This window comes from Lepidothrix coronata, unplaced genomic scaffold (genome assembly GCF_001604755.1).
Source record: "Lepidothrix coronata isolate B3197 unplaced genomic scaffold, Lepidothrix_coronata-1.0 Scaffold30, whole genome shotgun sequence".
NCBI lineage: Eukaryota > Metazoa > Chordata > Aves > Passeriformes > Pipridae > Lepidothrix > Lepidothrix coronata.
The window spans coordinates 230,548-249,087 of record NW_016690210.1 but is presented as its reverse complement, the minus strand read 5'-3'; the positions used below and the strand labels follow the sequence as shown (position 1 = coordinate 249,087).

Genomic DNA, 18,540 nt, shown 5'->3' with positions numbered 1-18,540 from the left:
ACTCCAGATATTTTTATATACATATCTTAGGATTCTCCTCTAGAAGAGCTGTTTGGGAGACCAGTTAGAACAGTCACATTCCCTCCAAAGGCAGCACAGATCCTGGAAGAGATCCCTCTGGAAAGTGGTCTTTGGGGAGTACATCATTCCTTCCCTGTTCAGTTATTAAGCTCTGCTTTGCCAAAGGCTGGTACATTAAAATACTGAAATATCCTTTAGCCCTCACAGAAGAAAGGAGCTCAGGAAATTGGCTCCAGGCTCTGTTTCATAACTGGAAACTTGATTTTGAACTGGGCAAGAAAACAACCAAATCCATCTAAACTTGCTCTTAAGGAACAACTGTGGTACGTAACAACATAAATGATGAGATGTACAGACATGGGAAGGAACAGAACAGGTAAGAACTTCAATCTGGGAGTTAATTCCACCTTCCCACCAAGGAAAATCAAGGGGATAGAAGACAAGGAAAGCAGATGAGACAAGGAACCAAAATATGTAACACAATCTTGGCAGTCTCACAGAATTGTCTATTAACTATAAATATTTCCTCTCTTTGTGCTGAGCAACAAGTTCAAAAGTCTCTGAGCAAAAAAAAAAAAAAAAAAATTAAAAAGTCCTTCAACAATGAAAATCTGAATATTAAATGTACTGTAAAAGATATGGGTACAATCCCTGGGCATGGTAAAACCAGGAATAGTAAGTATTCATTGTTTATTCTCCTTACAGTCATCCCTCACTGGGGGGATCCAAAGCAGGCAAGATCCCAGAATTACCCTTCCAGCGCCCAGTGGGAAGTTACAAGAGAGCTGGAGAGGGACTTTTCACAAGGGCAGGTCTGACAGGACAAGGGGGAATGGCTTCAGACTGACAGAGAGCAGGGTTACACGGGATGTTAGGAAGGAATTCTTCCCTGTGAGGGTGGGGAGGCCCTGGCACAGGTTGCCCAGAGAAGCTGTGGCTGCCCCTGAATCCCTGGAAGTGTCCAAGGCCAGGTTGGACAGGGCTTGGAGCAACCTGGGCTGGTGGAAGGTGTCCCTGCCCATGGCAGGGGGTGGAATGAGATGACCTTTAAGGTCCCTTCCAACCCAAACCATTCTGTGTTTCTGTTCCACGCAGCTTGGACAGGGCAGGACAAGGATGACGTCCTGATTCTGAACACTGAGGTCCAGAAATATCTTTGTTCATCTTCCCCTTTGTGTGAAGGCCTCTTTGTTGATGTGAAAAAGGGTGCACAATGTGACAGACGAAGTGTGAGGACTGGAAGCATAAGGACCATGATGCCAGCAACCACAGCAGAGACTCAGCACCTCCCATCCAAAATCAATTATCAATGAAGACTAATAATTAATATTCACTGAAAATTGCATTGCTTGGCTCATGGAAGAGATCCAGCCTCAGTCATTACAGAAAATGTGAAGAGGTCAACAACTCCTTTTCCCATATTACTATCCATTAACAAGTTGCCACAAGTTCTCACATATTCTTACTACATTAGCAACTTAAAACCATTAAGTGACAATAAAACCAGGAAAATTATTTAATTGAGCAATTTATACATTCTCACGCTAATAAAGGCAGCTGTGTGAGAGGCAACCCACACCACCACCAACAGAAGTGTAAAATCTTGTACTTACTTAACACTGTAGCACTGGAAGTGACTGTCTGGGTACTGAGGTTGGTAAGGTTCTTGTCCCAGCACTGTCCCAAACCACCAGGCGTCGTCGATGATGGAGCGGAACCTGTCGGCTACAGCACAACACTCTGCTCAGATATTCTGCTAAGGGAAGTTATTTAACTACTTCTCTTCTACAGGCAATTAGAAGAACTGCTGATAAATGTTGTTTATTGATTTGTTTTAGTAATTAAAGTTCTAAACCCACCGGCACACACGAAAAGAGACGAGATCTCAACAGATGTTCTGATGACCCTATTAAGCTCCAAGGCTCAAATTTCTAATTCTTACGTACTAGGGAACCCTCTGAACCTACAGACGAGCAGGAATTAGCCAAGGACACATTTCTGATTTCAAAACTGATCAGTCAAACACTCAGCAAACACACTTACAGGCCTGCCAGTTCCTCTGCCGGGCTTCGTCGTAGAACTGCCGTAAGATAAGGAAGTCAATAACATCTGGCATGTCGTGGTACCTGCAGGAAAAGAAATCCCCTATTTCACTTGCTCCTCAGGGCTTTAGGAGGAAGATTCAACAGAAGCACATTTTTAAATACTTTTCAGAAAAGCAGAGATGCACATACCTGATGGAAAAGGATTTGTCTGTGTGCTTGCCAGTGGCGTGGTCTATAAAGGCGAGCTTGAGGCAACACAGCGTGGGAGGGCCAACTTCGTACCTAATTCCAACAATTTTTACCAATTCCTGATCCTACAGGTAAGAACAAACAGCTTCAGGAAGTTTTACCCCAGGGACCATGCACAGAATAGTCAGTTTAACATCAGTCAAACAACTGCACTGCGTGCAAAAACCCCCAAATACTGAAACTAGATCGGAGATTTCAGTGACAGTCAGTTAAACCTGGAATTCTTAACACAGGGATTTAATCTGGGCTTCCCACAGGGAACTCTGAAGACATTCTGGGAATTGAAGACACTTTCCCCTGTTGTTTTACAAGCAGTGTAACGAAACTCTTCAGTCACAGATGACTGATACTGAACCCACAGACTCCTCAGTGCAGACCTACCCTAAGCACTACTTTCCTCCACGGCTCCTTGTGTGGATTCAGTTCGTAAATGTTATTTCTTCTCACTTCTTCAATGTAAGCTTCGTGCCCTTGTCGGAAATATATCACCTAAAACAAAGCCCAGCAAACCCCAAACAGTCAGTGTTTTCCTGTGTTTAGTAATTAGGGTAAGCACAGAAGCACTGGAAGGTTTTAATCAGTGTTCCTACCTCGTCACCCATCTGAGGGACAAAGGGGGATCTCCGAAGAGCTGTGTCTGTTATCCAAACTGGAGGGTGCCAGTCATGGGACAATTCCATGTTTAATGGTTGTGTTGCAGCATCAGCCTTCACAAAATTAGACATAATGGACACAAATTCAACTCATTCCATTTTAAATCTGGCACACAATTTAACTTATTAAAAATTTATCAAGCTGTAAGAAACTATTTGAGGTTACTCGGAAGAAAGTGGAATGATGGAGAGAAAAACATGGCAAAAACATATCAAAATTACCCCAAAAAAACAATTTGTTTGCTCCTTTATGGTAGAAAATAACAAATAGGAGTTACTGTAACTTAAAAAAGGATAATTGTTTCAATTCACTAAAAACTTTTTGAAAGATTCTTGTAACTAATAAATAAAATAATAAAAAATTAAAAATTCAACCTACGTATAAATGAGCATCATCAATACAGTTATTGTGTCCCTTAGAACAGCCATGTTATTTAAAACCAGACAGTTTGACAAGGTTGTAGTCACAGAGTCATGGAATGGTTTGAGTTGGAAGGGACCTTAAAGATCATCTCATTCCAAACCCCCGCATGGACACCCTCCACTATCCCAGGTTGCTCCAAGCCCCATCCAACCTGGCCTTGGACACTTCCAGGGATTCAGGGGCAGCCACAGCTTCTCTGGGCAACCTGGGCCAGGGTCTCACCACCCTCACAGGGAAGAATTCCCAACATCCCATCTAACCCCTGCTCTTTGTCAGTTTGAAGCCATTCCCCCTTGTCCTGTCACTCCATGCCCTTGTGAAAAGTCTGATATTCTGTACAGGTATTTAATAAACACATTTCCCTTTTAATACCAGCAACCTTGAGAACCCTTTTTATGTGGAAAACGAAAAGTGACTTCACTTGGAATGCCGATTCTTCCCTAGAAATCAGCAGATGCCTCACATCTGGGATGGCCTCAAACCAATTCCACAGAACTGTGTGGAGTGACACCAATATCCCTCTCTAATCACAACAAAATGCCTTTAACAGTTTCCAGTGAGGAGGCCTAAAACCTGAGAGAGAAACTGCTTGAAGACTGAGTAGAAGCAACGAAATTTATACCTCCTCCTGCCTTTTTGGTTTGGGTTTTTTTCTCCTTTTCCTCCTTCTTCTCTTGGGAGGGGATGACTTCTCTGTCGACGCCTCATCCTCCGAGGTGCTGCAGTACCTGAGCACTTTGCGCCGCGAGGTCCGCACGGGGGGCTGCAGGTTGATCCCGGCGTCGGCGATCCAGTCGGAATATCTGCTCGAGGAATCGCTGCCCAAGGGGCCAGGGAAACACACACAACAGAGCCAAGAGGTCACTATTTCCAGCAGATAACAACTGCTGTTGAAAGCAGCATCAAAACCACTACAATCCCTTTGACCTTTGTCATGACCGTTACTTCGAGTTTAACGTGATTTTTTTGGGGGAACACCAGGAATTCAAAGCACGTTTCTTAAAAAAACTGAAGTGTGGTGATTTCTAAAATCAGACATTTTATTCAATAAAGTTGTGCAATGAAGTTCTGGACTAGTGAGGAGCCCTCCCTAAAGAACACAGTAGACAAACACTGCTTATATTCTTTACAGTTACATACAACTCACAGCTACACATCTGCTTTTTCTCTCTCTCTGCATTTTTAGGTTCTACTACTACACAGTTCTAGAAAAAAAAAAATCTTAAAAAGCCAAAACAGAGTGATTAAAAAGTTATCTACAACTTCAGTCCTACATCAAACTAGAACCTTATAAAAATTAAGCTTTTTTCCCAATACATTTTGTAGAGTAAGGAATTGACTGTTTTTGTATTATTCAAAGAAATAAACCTATACAAACAAACAAAAAAAAAAAAAACCCCAAACCAAACAAAATCACTCACACCTCAAAAACCCAATATAACACAGTATAAAAGTGTTCCAGGCTATTTTCTCTCTCCTTGTCATCTAGCAAAAAATCCAGAGGGATTTGAAACTACATTAAAAGGCAGAAATTATTTGGTGAAATGGAACAATAAATAACAATTCAGTGTGTCAGTAAAGTACAGGAATTCTAATACAGAATGTAATCACATCTCAGGCACACCAGAGCTTCTACACAACTCTGAAGTTGCCAAAATTCAAGTCAAACTCATCACCAAGTAAAATCTGGGATGTTTGTTCACTTTTACCTAGAACTATTACTGTTGCTTTTCTTGTCACTTCTCCACTCTTCCTCTTCATCTGATGAGCCAGAGCCCTCACTTTCTTCAGCTTCCTAAATTTAAAGACAAGCAGTCAATCCCAAATTTGCTCAGAGCACGTGTTTTAAGGATTTGAAACATAAACCCACATTTATGTTATCAAGCCAGGAAGAAACGGGGCAAAAAGTTAAAATGGAAATGAAAGGAATTAGGGCACGTAAAGTACAGCAGGAAATCTCTCTCTGAGGGAGGAATTTACACACTGCAAGAGGAAAAGATCAAGAGAAAACATCACATCTCCCCTCCACACACAACATGGGTATGTTCTGTCCCTCCTATGGGTTTTTTTTTCTTAATTATGAAAATTAGAATCAGGTTTGTTTGTTTTTTTTTCCCCCTGGTTTTGGCATCAACTGATTGACCAAGTACTAACTGGGTGTACTCCTGCACGTATTTAAATGCAAAACTAAATAGTACAGATACATCAAAATGTATCATGACTTCAGTAATTTCCTGATTGTTGTTCAGCTATTTATTTGCATCAACTTCATGTTTTAAATGTGTTTTCCACAGCTGGAATGACTAAGTATAATGCATTGTTTATTTCTCAAGTTCTGTGCTGCCAAGCAAAAAAACAGAAATAATAAACCCCCAATAAACAAGACTGAACATGAAATTTCAGTTCTTTTTTATCCTACTATTCACAGGAATAAAACCAAAAAATAAACCAAAAAGCCTTGAACATTTACATAAATGCTCAGATTTTTATAAGACTATTACTTCAAATATTATTTGGTCAAACATCACTTTTTCAGAAGTATTTCAGACATGTGGTATTTACAGGACACTGCACACAACTCTCCCATTATCACTTTGTGCTTTCAATGTCAGGTGGCAGAAGTTTCCTGTCACCTGCCCTTCCACACTGTTCCCAAAATAAGGAAGACCTGAACTTTTCATTAAATTTAAGTGACTTGTTTTTAACCACATTGGAATTCTTTATTAAGAGGCCAGAAGAGGAGAGTCCATTTCCAAGGAATATCATTCCTTGTCTTACTTACAAAACTTCCTTATCTGCTGAACATCCCCCATTTTGTTCACCATTCTTCTCTGACCAAGTGACTGCTCCAACCTTCTCTACTCCTTCCAATTCTTCCCCTTTTCCCACTTTGAGACTCTTTCCTTTCCTTCCTTAAAACAACTCCAGTCCAACAGTCCTACCACTGATTTCCAAATTCTGAGAATCCAACAGCCAAAAGCTCCTGCTGCCCACAGCAAAGTCCTGTGTCAGCCCAAGCCAAGAGGAACAGACCCTGTGGAAGAATCACATCACCAAAGACCTTCACAAGGTCCACTTTTTGTTGTTGTGTGCACGAATTTGGAAGGTTTTCACAGAGAAACAGCAAAGCCCATCTAAAATCCAAACTGCAGCTGAAGTTCAGTTGCCCATCAGGTTTTTGCATTTGGTTTAGAGGATCCTCAGCAAAACCAGTTCAGCCATTTATAAAGTGACAGGAAAGACTGTTGTTATCAAAGCAACAAATATCAAAGCTTGGGATGTGCCGACAATAATGATGCCCAGAAAAATACTTCCTCTGGAAAAAGAGAAGGTTTCTTTGTTTGCTTATTTGTTTTAAGAGGGAAAAGGCACATTTATGTGAAACTTCACCTACTGAGGAGCTCAAGTTCCAAATGACAACTCAGAAAAGAGCTTACCTGGTCTATCAAGCCCAAGCAGTTGTCCCTTTCCTCATCAGAAGACTCCAGCTGTTCAATGTTATTCCGTGTTCGGTAATTGGAATATTTCCGTCTGTGCAGTCGGCGCTTTGACTGGATTAATGAGGACTCAGAGTCGCTCTAATTGGAGGGGAAAAAACAAGTTAAATAAAAATATTTATGTGGCACACTTGTCTGAGGGTGAAAGGGCGGCTAAAAGCACTGCTGATTGCAAAACTGAAACGGCCTCGTCACGTCACAGCCTCATCATGACAAAATTCCTTTTCAAAACAATATCCCTGTAAGCCAAAAGTTTTAAATTTGCTGTTCCAAATTTAGGATTTATTAAGAAATTGCTCTTTTTAAGCTACTGCAACAGGTCCATTCACATAACCTGCTAAATATATTTACAGAAGCAAGACATTAAGTGCCTACAATGTGCAATTCTGAGGGAAGAGAAATCACAGAATGGGTTGGAAGGGACCTTAAAGCTCATCCAGTTCCACCTCCTGCCGTGGGCAGGGACACCTTCCACTAGCCCAGGTTGCTCCAAGCACTGTCCAACCTGGCCTTGGACACTTCCAGGGATCCAGGGGCAGCCACAGCTTCTCTGGGCAACCTGGGCCAGGGCCTCCCCACCCTCACAGCCAAGAATTTCTTCCCAATATCCCATCTAACTCTACTCTCTCAGTCTGAAGCCATTCCAGCTTGTCCTGTCTCTCCAGGCCCTTGGAAATAGTCTCTCTCCATCTTGGAGCTCCTTCAGGTCCTGAAAGGCTACAGTTAGGTCATCCCAAACCCTTCCCTTCTCCAGGCTGAACAATCCTCTGAGCCTTTCTTTCCCCAACTCCCCTTAGGAAAGGGGATCACACAGTAAAATTCTTGGGTCAAACTGTTTTGTACTGCAAGACACAGTGAATCAGGCCCCAATCTTATAAAAACAGCACAGTAACCAAGTTTTGCTTCTTACCAATCTCTTCCACAGACCAGCATTCAAAACAAGGCAAGTCTGAAAAACTCTCCCCATTCACAAAACACTGTCATGTAAAGCAAAATGAGGGAACAGCAATACAGCCTGTAATTCCTGAAGTATGGGATCTGGAACGTTCTCCCTTGCACCTCAGTGCTTCAGCAGGGACCTGCAACCACTGGGTTCCACTGCAGCAAACCCAGCATGGCCTGAAAGCAAACCTGCCTTTAAGAATGACTCCCAAATTCCTCAGATGGAAGGAGGCAGGACTGAAAACAAATAGAATTCCAGGTATTCATAAAAATAAATCAAACCTTGTCCTGCAATAATTGGAAGCTGAATTATCAGGGTCCTCTGAGGGCCACACCTTCAGAGAGACCTGCTTTCACTTTTTTACACCACTTGTCCCCAGGCACAGAATCCCCATTTTCCAAGGGGCTCCCACATACCTTTTCCAACGACTCAAATGACTTTATCTTCTCTGTTACATAAAGATCTCTCTCTTCTTCCCCTTTTGCAGTCCGATATTCTTCCTGCTTCCTACAAGAAAGTCAGGAAAATCCAATTCTCCATCTGTTTTGACAGTGCTGACCTTGTTAAAGGATCTATCCCAAAATGCCTAATTCCACTTGAGCAGTTCTTAGTGCTCAAACAACTCTTCTCATTTCCAGATAAGAGTAAAAAAGAAGGGTATTAAGAAATTCTTCCTTGCAAACATCAAACTACAACCAACTTTTCCAACCCCATTTTTAATCCACATTCCTCCCTTTGCAATCATTCTACTTCCCAAAACAGGGAATGCTTCTTGAAACCTTCAGAGGTGTGGAAGCACATATGGCTAAAGAGAAATATTTAGCTATTAATTTTTCTTTTTACAGATGATTCAGAGAATATTCTGAGCTGGAAGTGACCCACAAAGATCATCTCAGTCCAGCTCTTAAGTTAGTGGCCCATATGGAGATTTTCTCCCATGACATTGCATTATCAGCACCACGTTCTAATACTGAGAGTCCTTTTGAAAGCAGCTGGTTTAGGGTTAAGGTTTTCTAGTTTTTTATTTCAAGTGCTTGGTGCTGCTCCTGGTCAAAAATCACCCCCAAAAGTCTCACAGAAAGCACAATCTCACTCAACTCTCTCATGTAAATGAATTCAACCCCTATCTTTTATTTAGGAGGAAGCAGGAATTTTGGTCATCTAGCTGCCCTTGAAGATGACTGAATATATTGAAATACAAGACAACCATTCAACTAGAGAAACTTCCCTTTAGTCTTGCTGAATGGCCTTTACAATTTAGAATCTTCAAGCACATCTGACCACGACACTGAACCACTCCCACTTCAGCTTTGGTTTAACAGCACCAGGTGTACCAAAACCCAGCTGAAGCATTCTCCCTGGCCACACCCGCAGCCCAGCAGGCTGTCACAGACCTGAGCAGGCTTGCTGGGACTTCTGGCACCACAACCCTCCTTCTCCAGGCCTGCAGGTCCCTCTCTGTGGCCATCTGGCTGCGCGGGGCGTTCTGGTGCATCTGCCTCACGCCCTCCACCTGCCCGCTGCGCCGCAGCCCGATGTTGGGGGGGCTCTGGATGTCCACACTCGCCCTCCTGAAAGCTAAAACACACAAAAAACAATTAATTCTCTACAGAGAATTAATTGGAGCCTTGTTTCTCCATATACAAGATAATGAATGCTTTCTAGATTTATATGGTCGTAAGGAAGCGACTTCAAACCAACCTTCGAGAATTATCTGTGTCACAGAAAATACATAAGTTATACAGAAAATACAGAGAGATTACACACAGACTTTGAAAAATTATCATTTCTGCTACTACTTAATTACAGTGGAAGGAAGTGGGATGTGACATAGGGGTTTTCTTGAACTTCCAGGCAGCTCTGAGGCTGGTGAGGCTCTAAAAAGCACTTTTCCTGGAGCTGAGTGTACAGAATTAAAAATAAATTATTATATAATTAAATATAATTATATATCATGTATTTACATGATGATATATCTCCTATTTACACAATAATATATCATAACATATTTTTATATATATATATATTTTATAATTCTCTAATTAAAACTACAAGGACACAGCTCCTTGTAGATTTAAATGAGAAAAGCGTCTCATTTAAATCTGTAAAGAAGGGAGAGGAGAAACCAGTTTGAATAATGGCACAATTCTTATTTTGCAAAAAAAAAAGTATTGCAAAAACATTTGTAATCACATTTTTATATTTATATTTTTATATTTATACTAAAAATATTTTGGGAAAATAAGTATTGTATTTATTTTGCATAAGTGTTATTTGAGTACTTTACAAATATTGTTAAGTATGTAGCACCCCACAAGGAATAAAATTAATGTTGTTCAAAAGGAAAAGTGAAATGCTTTGTTTTGGAATTTAATCACAGGAGTAGCTGTTTTAATCAGGAAAAGTATCTTACCCAGTATGTTAAAGGAATCTTAGTCTCCAAAACAACAATAAAGCTAAAACCTGTTCCAGTATTTCATACAGGGTAATAAAAATGGAGATAGAACAATCCCCTAAGAATTTATCAGTGATTACCAACCTCTTCTGGGTGTTCCCTCCCCGTTTTGTGGGGCATTTGAAGCAGATTCTTGATCAGCTCCAGTCCTCTGATCCTGTTCCAGCTGTAACTGTCTGATCATCCCATCCAGGATGCTGGGCTCCAGGCCCTGCTCATCCTGATCAATGGTCTGCTGGCCAATCACTTGTTCCACCACTTCTCCATCACCTTGCAAGCGTAAAACAAAGCAAATGGATGAAATTATTCCAATTGCTTATTCCAAAAGAGAATTTTATGGAGTCTACAACTCCAGCACAGCCCGTGCACGTCAGGAAAGAACCAAAAGGGTGAACTGGTCTTTAGTGGTTCTGTTCTTACTTGTTGCCACATATCCGAGCTGAGGAATCAGGTGTTCATCTGCACAGTTCTCCCTTCCTGGCACCAGTCTCTGATATTTTGTGGGATGAGGGTTTCCATCCACATCCACTAAGAAGGGAGGGGGCATGAGATGAGGGGCCTGCTGGGTCTGCTCATCCAGGACGTAGTTGTTGGAGTCTCGGATCAGCGGCCGATAGTCCGTGTGGAAGAACATCTGGTCGGGAATCTGAAGGAAATTATATCTTTGCGTCATCAATTTGACAAAAAGAAGATGCCAAAGAACAGAATAAAGTATCTGAAATCTCCCTAAAGGTAAAAGAAAGGGCAAGTTCCCCACAAGAAGTTATGCACAACTTCAATTGACCTGGAGGGGTGTCACAGTATTCCAATTTTTCACAGTGCTTTTGCCCTAAAAGCTGAAGTAACTTAAAGCAAAAGCACTGTTTTACACTTAAAAATATTTTATACATATTCTATTTTTTTTCCCCTACAATTAAGAGAAGTTTCCTTGGTTTCCATGTGAGGAAATCATTGCCTAAAGCTCAACATCACCTCTCAAAGTTCCCAATCATGAATTCTTTCTTAACCTTCATCTACGTCCACCTGAAAATTTTTCTGCAAGTCTACTGAGTCCAGGAGGCTGAAGGAAAACAGTTATGTAAAATATTAGATCACAAGCAGAATCTCTGCTCCCTTGATGGGAAGGAGGAAGAGAACAAGCTTCAACTTCAGCTAAGAAGGTAGAGCAAGGAAAAAAATAATTCATTAAAATGAAATACATGGAATTATCATTTCAAACTGAAAAAAACTGAGGGGAAGTGAAGAAAAGAAGAAACACGTGTGTTTATCAAAACAAAAAGCAAACAGGCTGACTCAAAACAGCACAACATTTGTCCCCACACACATTTTTCTAACATCTCCAAATCCACAGTGTTGGATGAATATTTACTTTCACTTACTTTAATCAACTACTGTGAATTTGGGCTCAAATATGGAAAGGCCAAAAGAACTGCAAGATAAACCAGCAAATTATCCTTCCCATACACAGAGTCTGGTTTTGTTTAAGTAGGTAGTAGAGCAATAAACTTTTGTCATATGTTCCAATCTTCAAACACTGAGCTATTTCCAGAAATGAGGAAGAAAAGTAATTTTCAGGTTGAACAATTAATGTGAATCAGTGGAAGGTGAAAATGTATTCCAGAGAAGTTCTTGGGAGCTTCTCCCAAGGGAATGTTGAGACAGTGCTTGTTTCTGCTGTGCCAGGACCATACAAACAAGAGAATCCATCATAGCTGGGTCCTGGAACCACACAAACCTCTTTTTTCACACGTGATCTTTTGAAGGAATGAATGCAACCAATCCAACTTCAGTTAGAAATTTGAGACAGAGTTCCAATAAAAAGCTGAACTTACCTTTTCATAGGGCCTGCTACAGCCAAACCCAAATATCAGCAGGTGCCCATGGGAATCTGTACATGCAAAATGCTGCCCATCTGGGGAAAATTTACAGTCAAAAACAGCACCGTGGCCTTGGCCTTCAATCTGCATGGAAGGAAAAGAAACCTCCAGGTTACGGGATGATTTTTGGCAAGCAAACCATAATGCACACCCAAAATTAATTATTCCATGAAAAGCAATCATGCAGCTCCTAAATACCTCCACTAAGGCACAAATAATCTTGTTACTTCAGTTTATTTCCTTTCCCTTTGACATTCCCTTTTCCCCTTTGAATTTAAATCCTCAGCCCTTCAAGTTTAAAAGATGCCCTAAAGAGCAGGAAAACTTGCTCTTCAGCAAAAAAAGTAAAGAAATAAAAGTGTTTTTTAGGCTTTTTAGCTGTTAGCACATTGCTTAAAGTAAACTGGAGCTAATATATATTGATTTTGTTACACCACTTGCAAGCAAAACTCAGAGAATCTTAGAGCTAAAAAAAATAAAAAAATCCCTTTGCTACTGACTAACCAGAAAAAAACAAAAGGATTAAAAAATTATATGAGCTTTAGATCATAACTTAAAACTCAGAGAAAATAACCTAATTTAAAGTGTTAACCATGAGCTTGAAACCCAGCAAATGTAACAGGAGCTCTCAAGAACTGTGCCAATGGGTAAGAAAATAATTTTTAAGACAGTGGAAAACACAAATATTTGTCCCCAAGGCTCCCCAAATGATTGTCTAAACCAGAAACTTTCAGCTGGCACCTCAGCTGAGGAAAACAGTTCCTACAAATGAGGTGCACTCTTTAGTAACAAAGAGTGGAAAAGCTGCAATAACCAGGAAATTCAAAGGTAAAAGCCCTGAGGAAAAAATGAACATAAATTTTGCTGGTTTGGGGTTGGTTTTTTTGGTTTGTTTTTTTTTCCAAAAGGTGCAGGGGGTGTGAGTGTTGCTGACAATTCCTTCAGCTGGTACGTGTTGGGAATAAATGGTGTTAAAGAAAGGTCTTACCATGTTGAAGTAATGCTTGGTTTTGGTGCCTTTGGTGATGTCCCAGATGAAGATGTTGCCATCGTGACCTGCAGACAGCATTATCCTGGAATCAAAGGGATGGGTCTCCAAGACAAACACCTCATCTGCGTGGCCCTGGAATTTCAAATTGCACATCACAAGGAAAAGCCACATCAACAGGACATTTACAGTACACCCAACAGGGATTTACCAAAGCCCTGGACCATCCTCTCTGGAAAATTAAACCCCAGGCAGCCAGAAAGGCTTTACATTCTAAAGGTAATAATGCTTGAGATTGAAGCAAAAACTGTAGAAATATTTTGCCAGAGGACTGTGAATTATTAATGGGCAAGTTACTGCACAAAACCTTTTATTTATTCCACAAGTTCAGCAGCACCTGGGGAAAGGAAAATCCAAATGCAGGAGGAAACAGCGAGTTCTGGTTAAAAAAAATCTCCAAAAAACCATCACAGTTGCTGCACCATTCATACAGAGCCTTCAAGACAAATGAGATCTAATTAGGAACTCAGCACACACATCACTGCAATTCCAGGAAAATCTTCAAAAAGCAAGGAAAAGGACATACCACCAAGTCATGGAGCAACTGCCCTGTGCAGGAATTCCACACTTTGAGCAGGTGATTGTTCACAGCAGTAACAACATAATTGTCATTTTGGTTCCAGGCAATCATGGTCACTTTGGGTTTCATGAATTTGTCTTCTTCTGCACAAGTGTCACTGTTTAAAAAGAGTCAAACAGGCCAGAGGTAGCTTTAATTAGCACATTTCAACCTCAAAATACAGAAAAATAACCTGTCTTCTCATGATCAGGCAAGGGAAATGAAGAATAATTAAACTTGGGTTGCAACTTTTGTCCAAAAACTTCCTTCACTTAAAGCAAATCTGGATTTTTAGCACATTTATTTCAGAGGACACGATAATCTCTTTCCCATTTGAGATGCCAGGCAAAAAGGCTTTCCTTTTCCATGGAATCTTGGCTCTTCTACAATTACAGTCCTAACAGAAATCCTCTACCATTTGGGACTTTTTTCAGGCAGGTTTTCCAAATTAACTGATTCAGAAGCCAATCTCCATATTAGCCAAGGGTTTTTTCCTGAGTCCTCAAATAAATATAGCAAAGATAATATTTTGTTTCAACCTCAATCTATTTCCTTATTCTTTCCCCAAAATACACTTCTAGGATACTGTAAAACTCCCCCTCAGCATTTTAGTCCAAGTGAAGGAACTATCTTTCCTTGGAACACGCCTTCCCACAGGATTATCTGTATTCCATGTCAACCAGAGGCCTCTCTTACAAAGACCCTCTCAACTCCACAACCCCACTCAAATCTCAAATATTATTAATAACTCCTCCTTTCTTTGTAAAATCATGTTTATTTTTCATGGCTGTGTCACAAGAGGAGCTGGAAACCACCCTCCAATCAACTCCTGTACCCAAGGCTTGGCTTTTAATTTAATCACCTACAAATCACTTCGTTAAAACCTCATTTAATCACCTACAAATCAACTCTTGTTTAGTGTCTAGGGAAGCTGACTGAGCATTCTGTGCTCCTGTAAATTATCCACCCTTCAGGTTTATCCAGCAAGTAATACCCTGCTTTTCATCTGTAATGCCACTGTTCAGGCTGTGCCACCAGCATTTCATTAATACACCTTTTTTAAAGCACAAAATGAGAAGAGTCAGCAAGATCAGCCCTTGAGGAAACCCACAAGTCATAACCTCCTCTGGAAATGGGTTAATTACCACCCACTTTATTTTTACTGATCTAAAAATATTTCTCCCCTGACACACCAGGGGTCTGAAATCCAGACAGAGGAGAGAGATTGCACTTTCTGTTCACTTTTTTCCAGAGTCCATTCGAAATCTTTATGAACACTTTTGCTTTTTCTCCAAGCACAGCCTCAAATTCAGCAATTACTACATCAGCAAAACACCCATTTCATCCCTCCAGACAGCACAGAACTCGACCAGGATGTTGCCAAGGCTCTCTCTAGTCGGAGGAATTGAGTTTTTCAATCTTTCTGACTTTACAAAACAAGAAATCAACTCCCTCTCCACCTACCCCAGCAATCGGTCAGACATGTCCAACAAGATACTCCTCCATTCTGCCTGCTCAAAATGCCAGATTCTGGCTGTTCCATCTCTGCTGCCACTTATGAACCTGAAGAAATATTAAAATATAGTTAATTTACCTTCAAAAGAATTTGCTTTAAAGCATATTTAGAGCTGCACACCACCACCACATCAGTTTTGCAATGGAAGAGTCGTGGAAGTGAAATCTTCCACGTGTGTGCAAGAGAATTGTGTCCTTTAACTTTCTTTCCAGAAACAGAGGAAAGAGAGTTTTTCTGAACTAAGTAAAGCTGTCAAAACATGAAGAATAAAAAAGCAAGTTCCAAAGTTAAACTCAATTCACAACTTCATCCTCAACTCCTCAGTGACAACACTTTCATGAAGTGTTTTAAGTAATTGCAGAGTATCAGATACTGAAGTAGAGGCAAGAGGAAATCAGATGAAAAGGATTATCATTTATTTTTGACCATTTTCACTGCATTTTTCCTACTTCCTTTACAATATTTCCTGACAGTGAAAGGAAAGGAGGGGGAAGAGGAGGTTTATGAAGCCAGAAATACACTGGGTATATTAAAAACCAGTGGTAACATTCCTCCAGGTAAATGAAGCTTTCCTGGATCATGCCAAATTTCCCCTCTGAGTTCTAAATATGTGGATTTTTCTCACTGGAAACATCCAGGTAAGAACAATAACTATTATTATTTCCAAAATGATGCATTTTTCTGTTCACATTTGAGCATCTTTCAACATACCTGTCCCCACCATTGGAGAACTGAATGCTGTCAACTTTGTCCTGTAAGAAAAAGCACAGTTTGTTAGAAAATTTGGGTTTTTAAACAGGAAATACCGTTTTTGACAAATCTGAGCTCAGTAATATCTGAAGCAAGGAAAAAACTGCATATTTTATAATTCTGAAGAGTTTTAAACTGCAAGGAGAACCAAATCCAACAAATACTGCCCAGGATTCACTAAGCATTAATGCATTTAAAATGCAAGTTTCCTGAAGAGCCCAAATTAAACATGAAGGATTAACAGATTAAATAACCTGGCTGCCAACTGAATCATATTTGAATATATTCCCAATGCCATAGGCCAATGCTGAGGAATGTGTTGTTTCCACTTCTACCTACCCACTCCTTAAAGAAAGAAGACTATTAATTATTCACTTTTATCACAATAAAAACTGCAGGAGAAATAGGGAAAAACAGGTAACACATTTTATTTTCAGAGCTGAAATTCTCTGCATACAAAATATGTATTGACCAAACCTTAGCACTGCAACAGAAAGTGAGATTCAATATTAGAGAAAACACATAAAGGTAAACAAAGTTAATTGAGAGCTTTGCTAAAAACCCACTTATAACATTACCTTGTGACTTCATTACTGCTTGAAGTGACTGATTAACTAATTACTTACAGCATGACTTCCCAATTCTGCTATTTTCACAGGTGTTTCAGAGCCAAAAAAATACATCCTGATGACATGGTCAGTGCTGCCAGTTGCTAAAAACATACCACCTGTAAAAATCAAGCAATAATTAAGCTACTGTGTAAGAAATTAAAGCAGATCACCATCATCTACCTCTAATTGAAATAAAAAAACCCAAACAACCCACAACTATTTGAAGAATAGCACATTTTTTATGCTCTTCTGCTGACACACTCGTAAGGAAATCCCCCTTTTGCCCCTGAAAGTTTTCTCAGCCACAGTAAAAATAAATCAGAGTTACAAAGATTTTAAAAATTCTTAACTTAGAGCAAGAGTGAAACTCCTGTTACTAAACTGCACACAGAGGCCTTTGATGGTGGGGAATATGGCTGTGGATGATCAGAGTTCTGTAGGTGACTCTCACTGTAGCCTGGGTCTCATTTGGGCTCTCCCCTGACCATGTTAACAATTTACACTTGGATTTGTTATTTTATTTCTGAAATTCCCAGAAAGCCCCATGAACTGGATGAAAGAAAACTGCAAGCCAGGAGTGAAGCACGTTCACAGGTACATCTGTGGACCCTTAGGAAAGAAGGGATCTTTATAACCATCCCTGGCACAAAACCAGGAGGCTCCTGCTGGCAGGAACCACCTCCACTGCTGGTGACTGTGGGATCTCAGAGAACTTGTTTTGCAAATCCCTGACACTGTATCAGGGGATTAAACAAAAATAAAAACCCAGCAAAGGTGGAGAAAAAGTAAACAAACATCAGGTGACTTTTACTTCTGTCAAATCACTCTCTTAACAGCTTTTCACTGTTAGCTGAGGGAAGCCCCATGATTTCATTATGTCATAGTTAATACACATCTGTACAATTATTCACTCACTGCTGCAGGTTGTGTCCATTTTAAAGCTGTCACAACCACATTTTATATTTATATTTCTGAGGAAGGAAGAGAAATCACTCCACCTGGAGTCCAGGACTTACCCACGCTGAAGGAAGAGCAAAGCATCTGGACCCCTGGTCTGGGTTTCTCTGTGAACCTCAGTGGCCGGTTGCTTAAAAAAAGAAAAGATGCTTTGAACAGGCCACACCACCCAAACCTTGGCTTTTCCCAACAGTCCAAAACATAAAGGGATGTTTCTTCAAACCTCTACCTAACAGGGACTTCTTAGACACAGTAACATCTGTAAATCTTTGAGTACTACCAGTGCTTAAAGTCATTTAAGTCCATGCATGAACTAACAATGGTTACCTCACACACAAGTCTTTTAAATTAATTTTAGAAGGAAAATAATTAAGGATGCAGTTTAAACACTGTTTTACAGCCCTAAAAGATTCTCCAGATGAGATTATGCTTTTTATAGTTTTTTCTGCAATTCTACTACCTTAAGATCACAAGTTTGAATTAAAAAACTAAAATACAAGAATAAAATATAATCTGCTTTCTAAGGCACTGAGCTTTATTTAATAGCAGTTCTAATGCAAAATGCATCATTTCATACCAACTCTCATGATATGGCACAATAGCAGACAAAGACTAATCATCCTGGAGCTTTTCTTTCTGGTAATAATCTAATTTTTTGGGGGTGCAATCATATATAGATATCCTGGACATGTACACTCTGCATGGAAGTTCTGTAAGAGGCACCCTAAAACTCCAGGACTGTTGGAAACCCAACACAAACAAGAAGCTTTGTTATGCTTTGCAACATATTTACATTTCCAGCCATTCTTTTTGTACTACTTTGTACTTTTAGTGGAGTAAGAAGTTAATACACTTCCCAACTAATCTCCCAGGACGACATAATTTTGTGAATTACGTAAACTAGTGATGGTGCTTTAAAATAATTACGGAATTAA

The 18,540-nt window shown here is 40.1% G+C and overlaps 1 protein-coding gene across 1 annotated transcript in view; it reads right to left on the bottom strand.

Moving 5' to 3' along the window:
- The window catches only part of BRWD1 (bromodomain and WD repeat domain containing 1), a 47,965-nt gene that overhangs the window by 20,427 nt on the left and 8,998 nt on the right, over nucleotides 1-18,540 (bottom strand). Inside the window, exons 10-28 of the mRNA XM_017810975.1 lie at nucleotides 17,665-17,735; nucleotides 16,664-16,764; nucleotides 15,999-16,039; nucleotides 15,236-15,334; nucleotides 13,739-13,889; nucleotides 13,153-13,287; nucleotides 12,120-12,248; nucleotides 10,708-10,933; nucleotides 10,372-10,557; nucleotides 9,227-9,410; nucleotides 8,249-8,339; nucleotides 6,830-6,970; nucleotides 5,102-5,187; nucleotides 4,015-4,210; nucleotides 2,906-3,022; nucleotides 2,697-2,804; nucleotides 2,256-2,380; nucleotides 2,065-2,147; nucleotides 1,635-1,746 (exon numbers count right to left, since the gene is read on the bottom strand). Of these exons, the coding sequence (XP_017666464.1) occupies nucleotides 1,635-1,746; nucleotides 2,065-2,147; nucleotides 2,256-2,380; nucleotides 2,697-2,804; nucleotides 2,906-3,022; nucleotides 4,015-4,210; nucleotides 5,102-5,187; nucleotides 6,830-6,970; nucleotides 8,249-8,339; nucleotides 9,227-9,410; nucleotides 10,372-10,557; nucleotides 10,708-10,933; nucleotides 12,120-12,248; nucleotides 13,153-13,287; nucleotides 13,739-13,889; nucleotides 15,236-15,334; nucleotides 15,999-16,039; nucleotides 16,664-16,764; nucleotides 17,665-17,735 (2,382 nt within the window). The remainder of the gene's footprint in view (nucleotides 1-1,634; nucleotides 1,747-2,064; nucleotides 2,148-2,255; nucleotides 2,381-2,696; nucleotides 2,805-2,905; nucleotides 3,023-4,014; nucleotides 4,211-5,101; nucleotides 5,188-6,829; nucleotides 6,971-8,248; nucleotides 8,340-9,226; nucleotides 9,411-10,371; nucleotides 10,558-10,707; nucleotides 10,934-12,119; nucleotides 12,249-13,152; nucleotides 13,288-13,738; nucleotides 13,890-15,235; nucleotides 15,335-15,998; nucleotides 16,040-16,663; nucleotides 16,765-17,664; nucleotides 17,736-18,540) is intronic.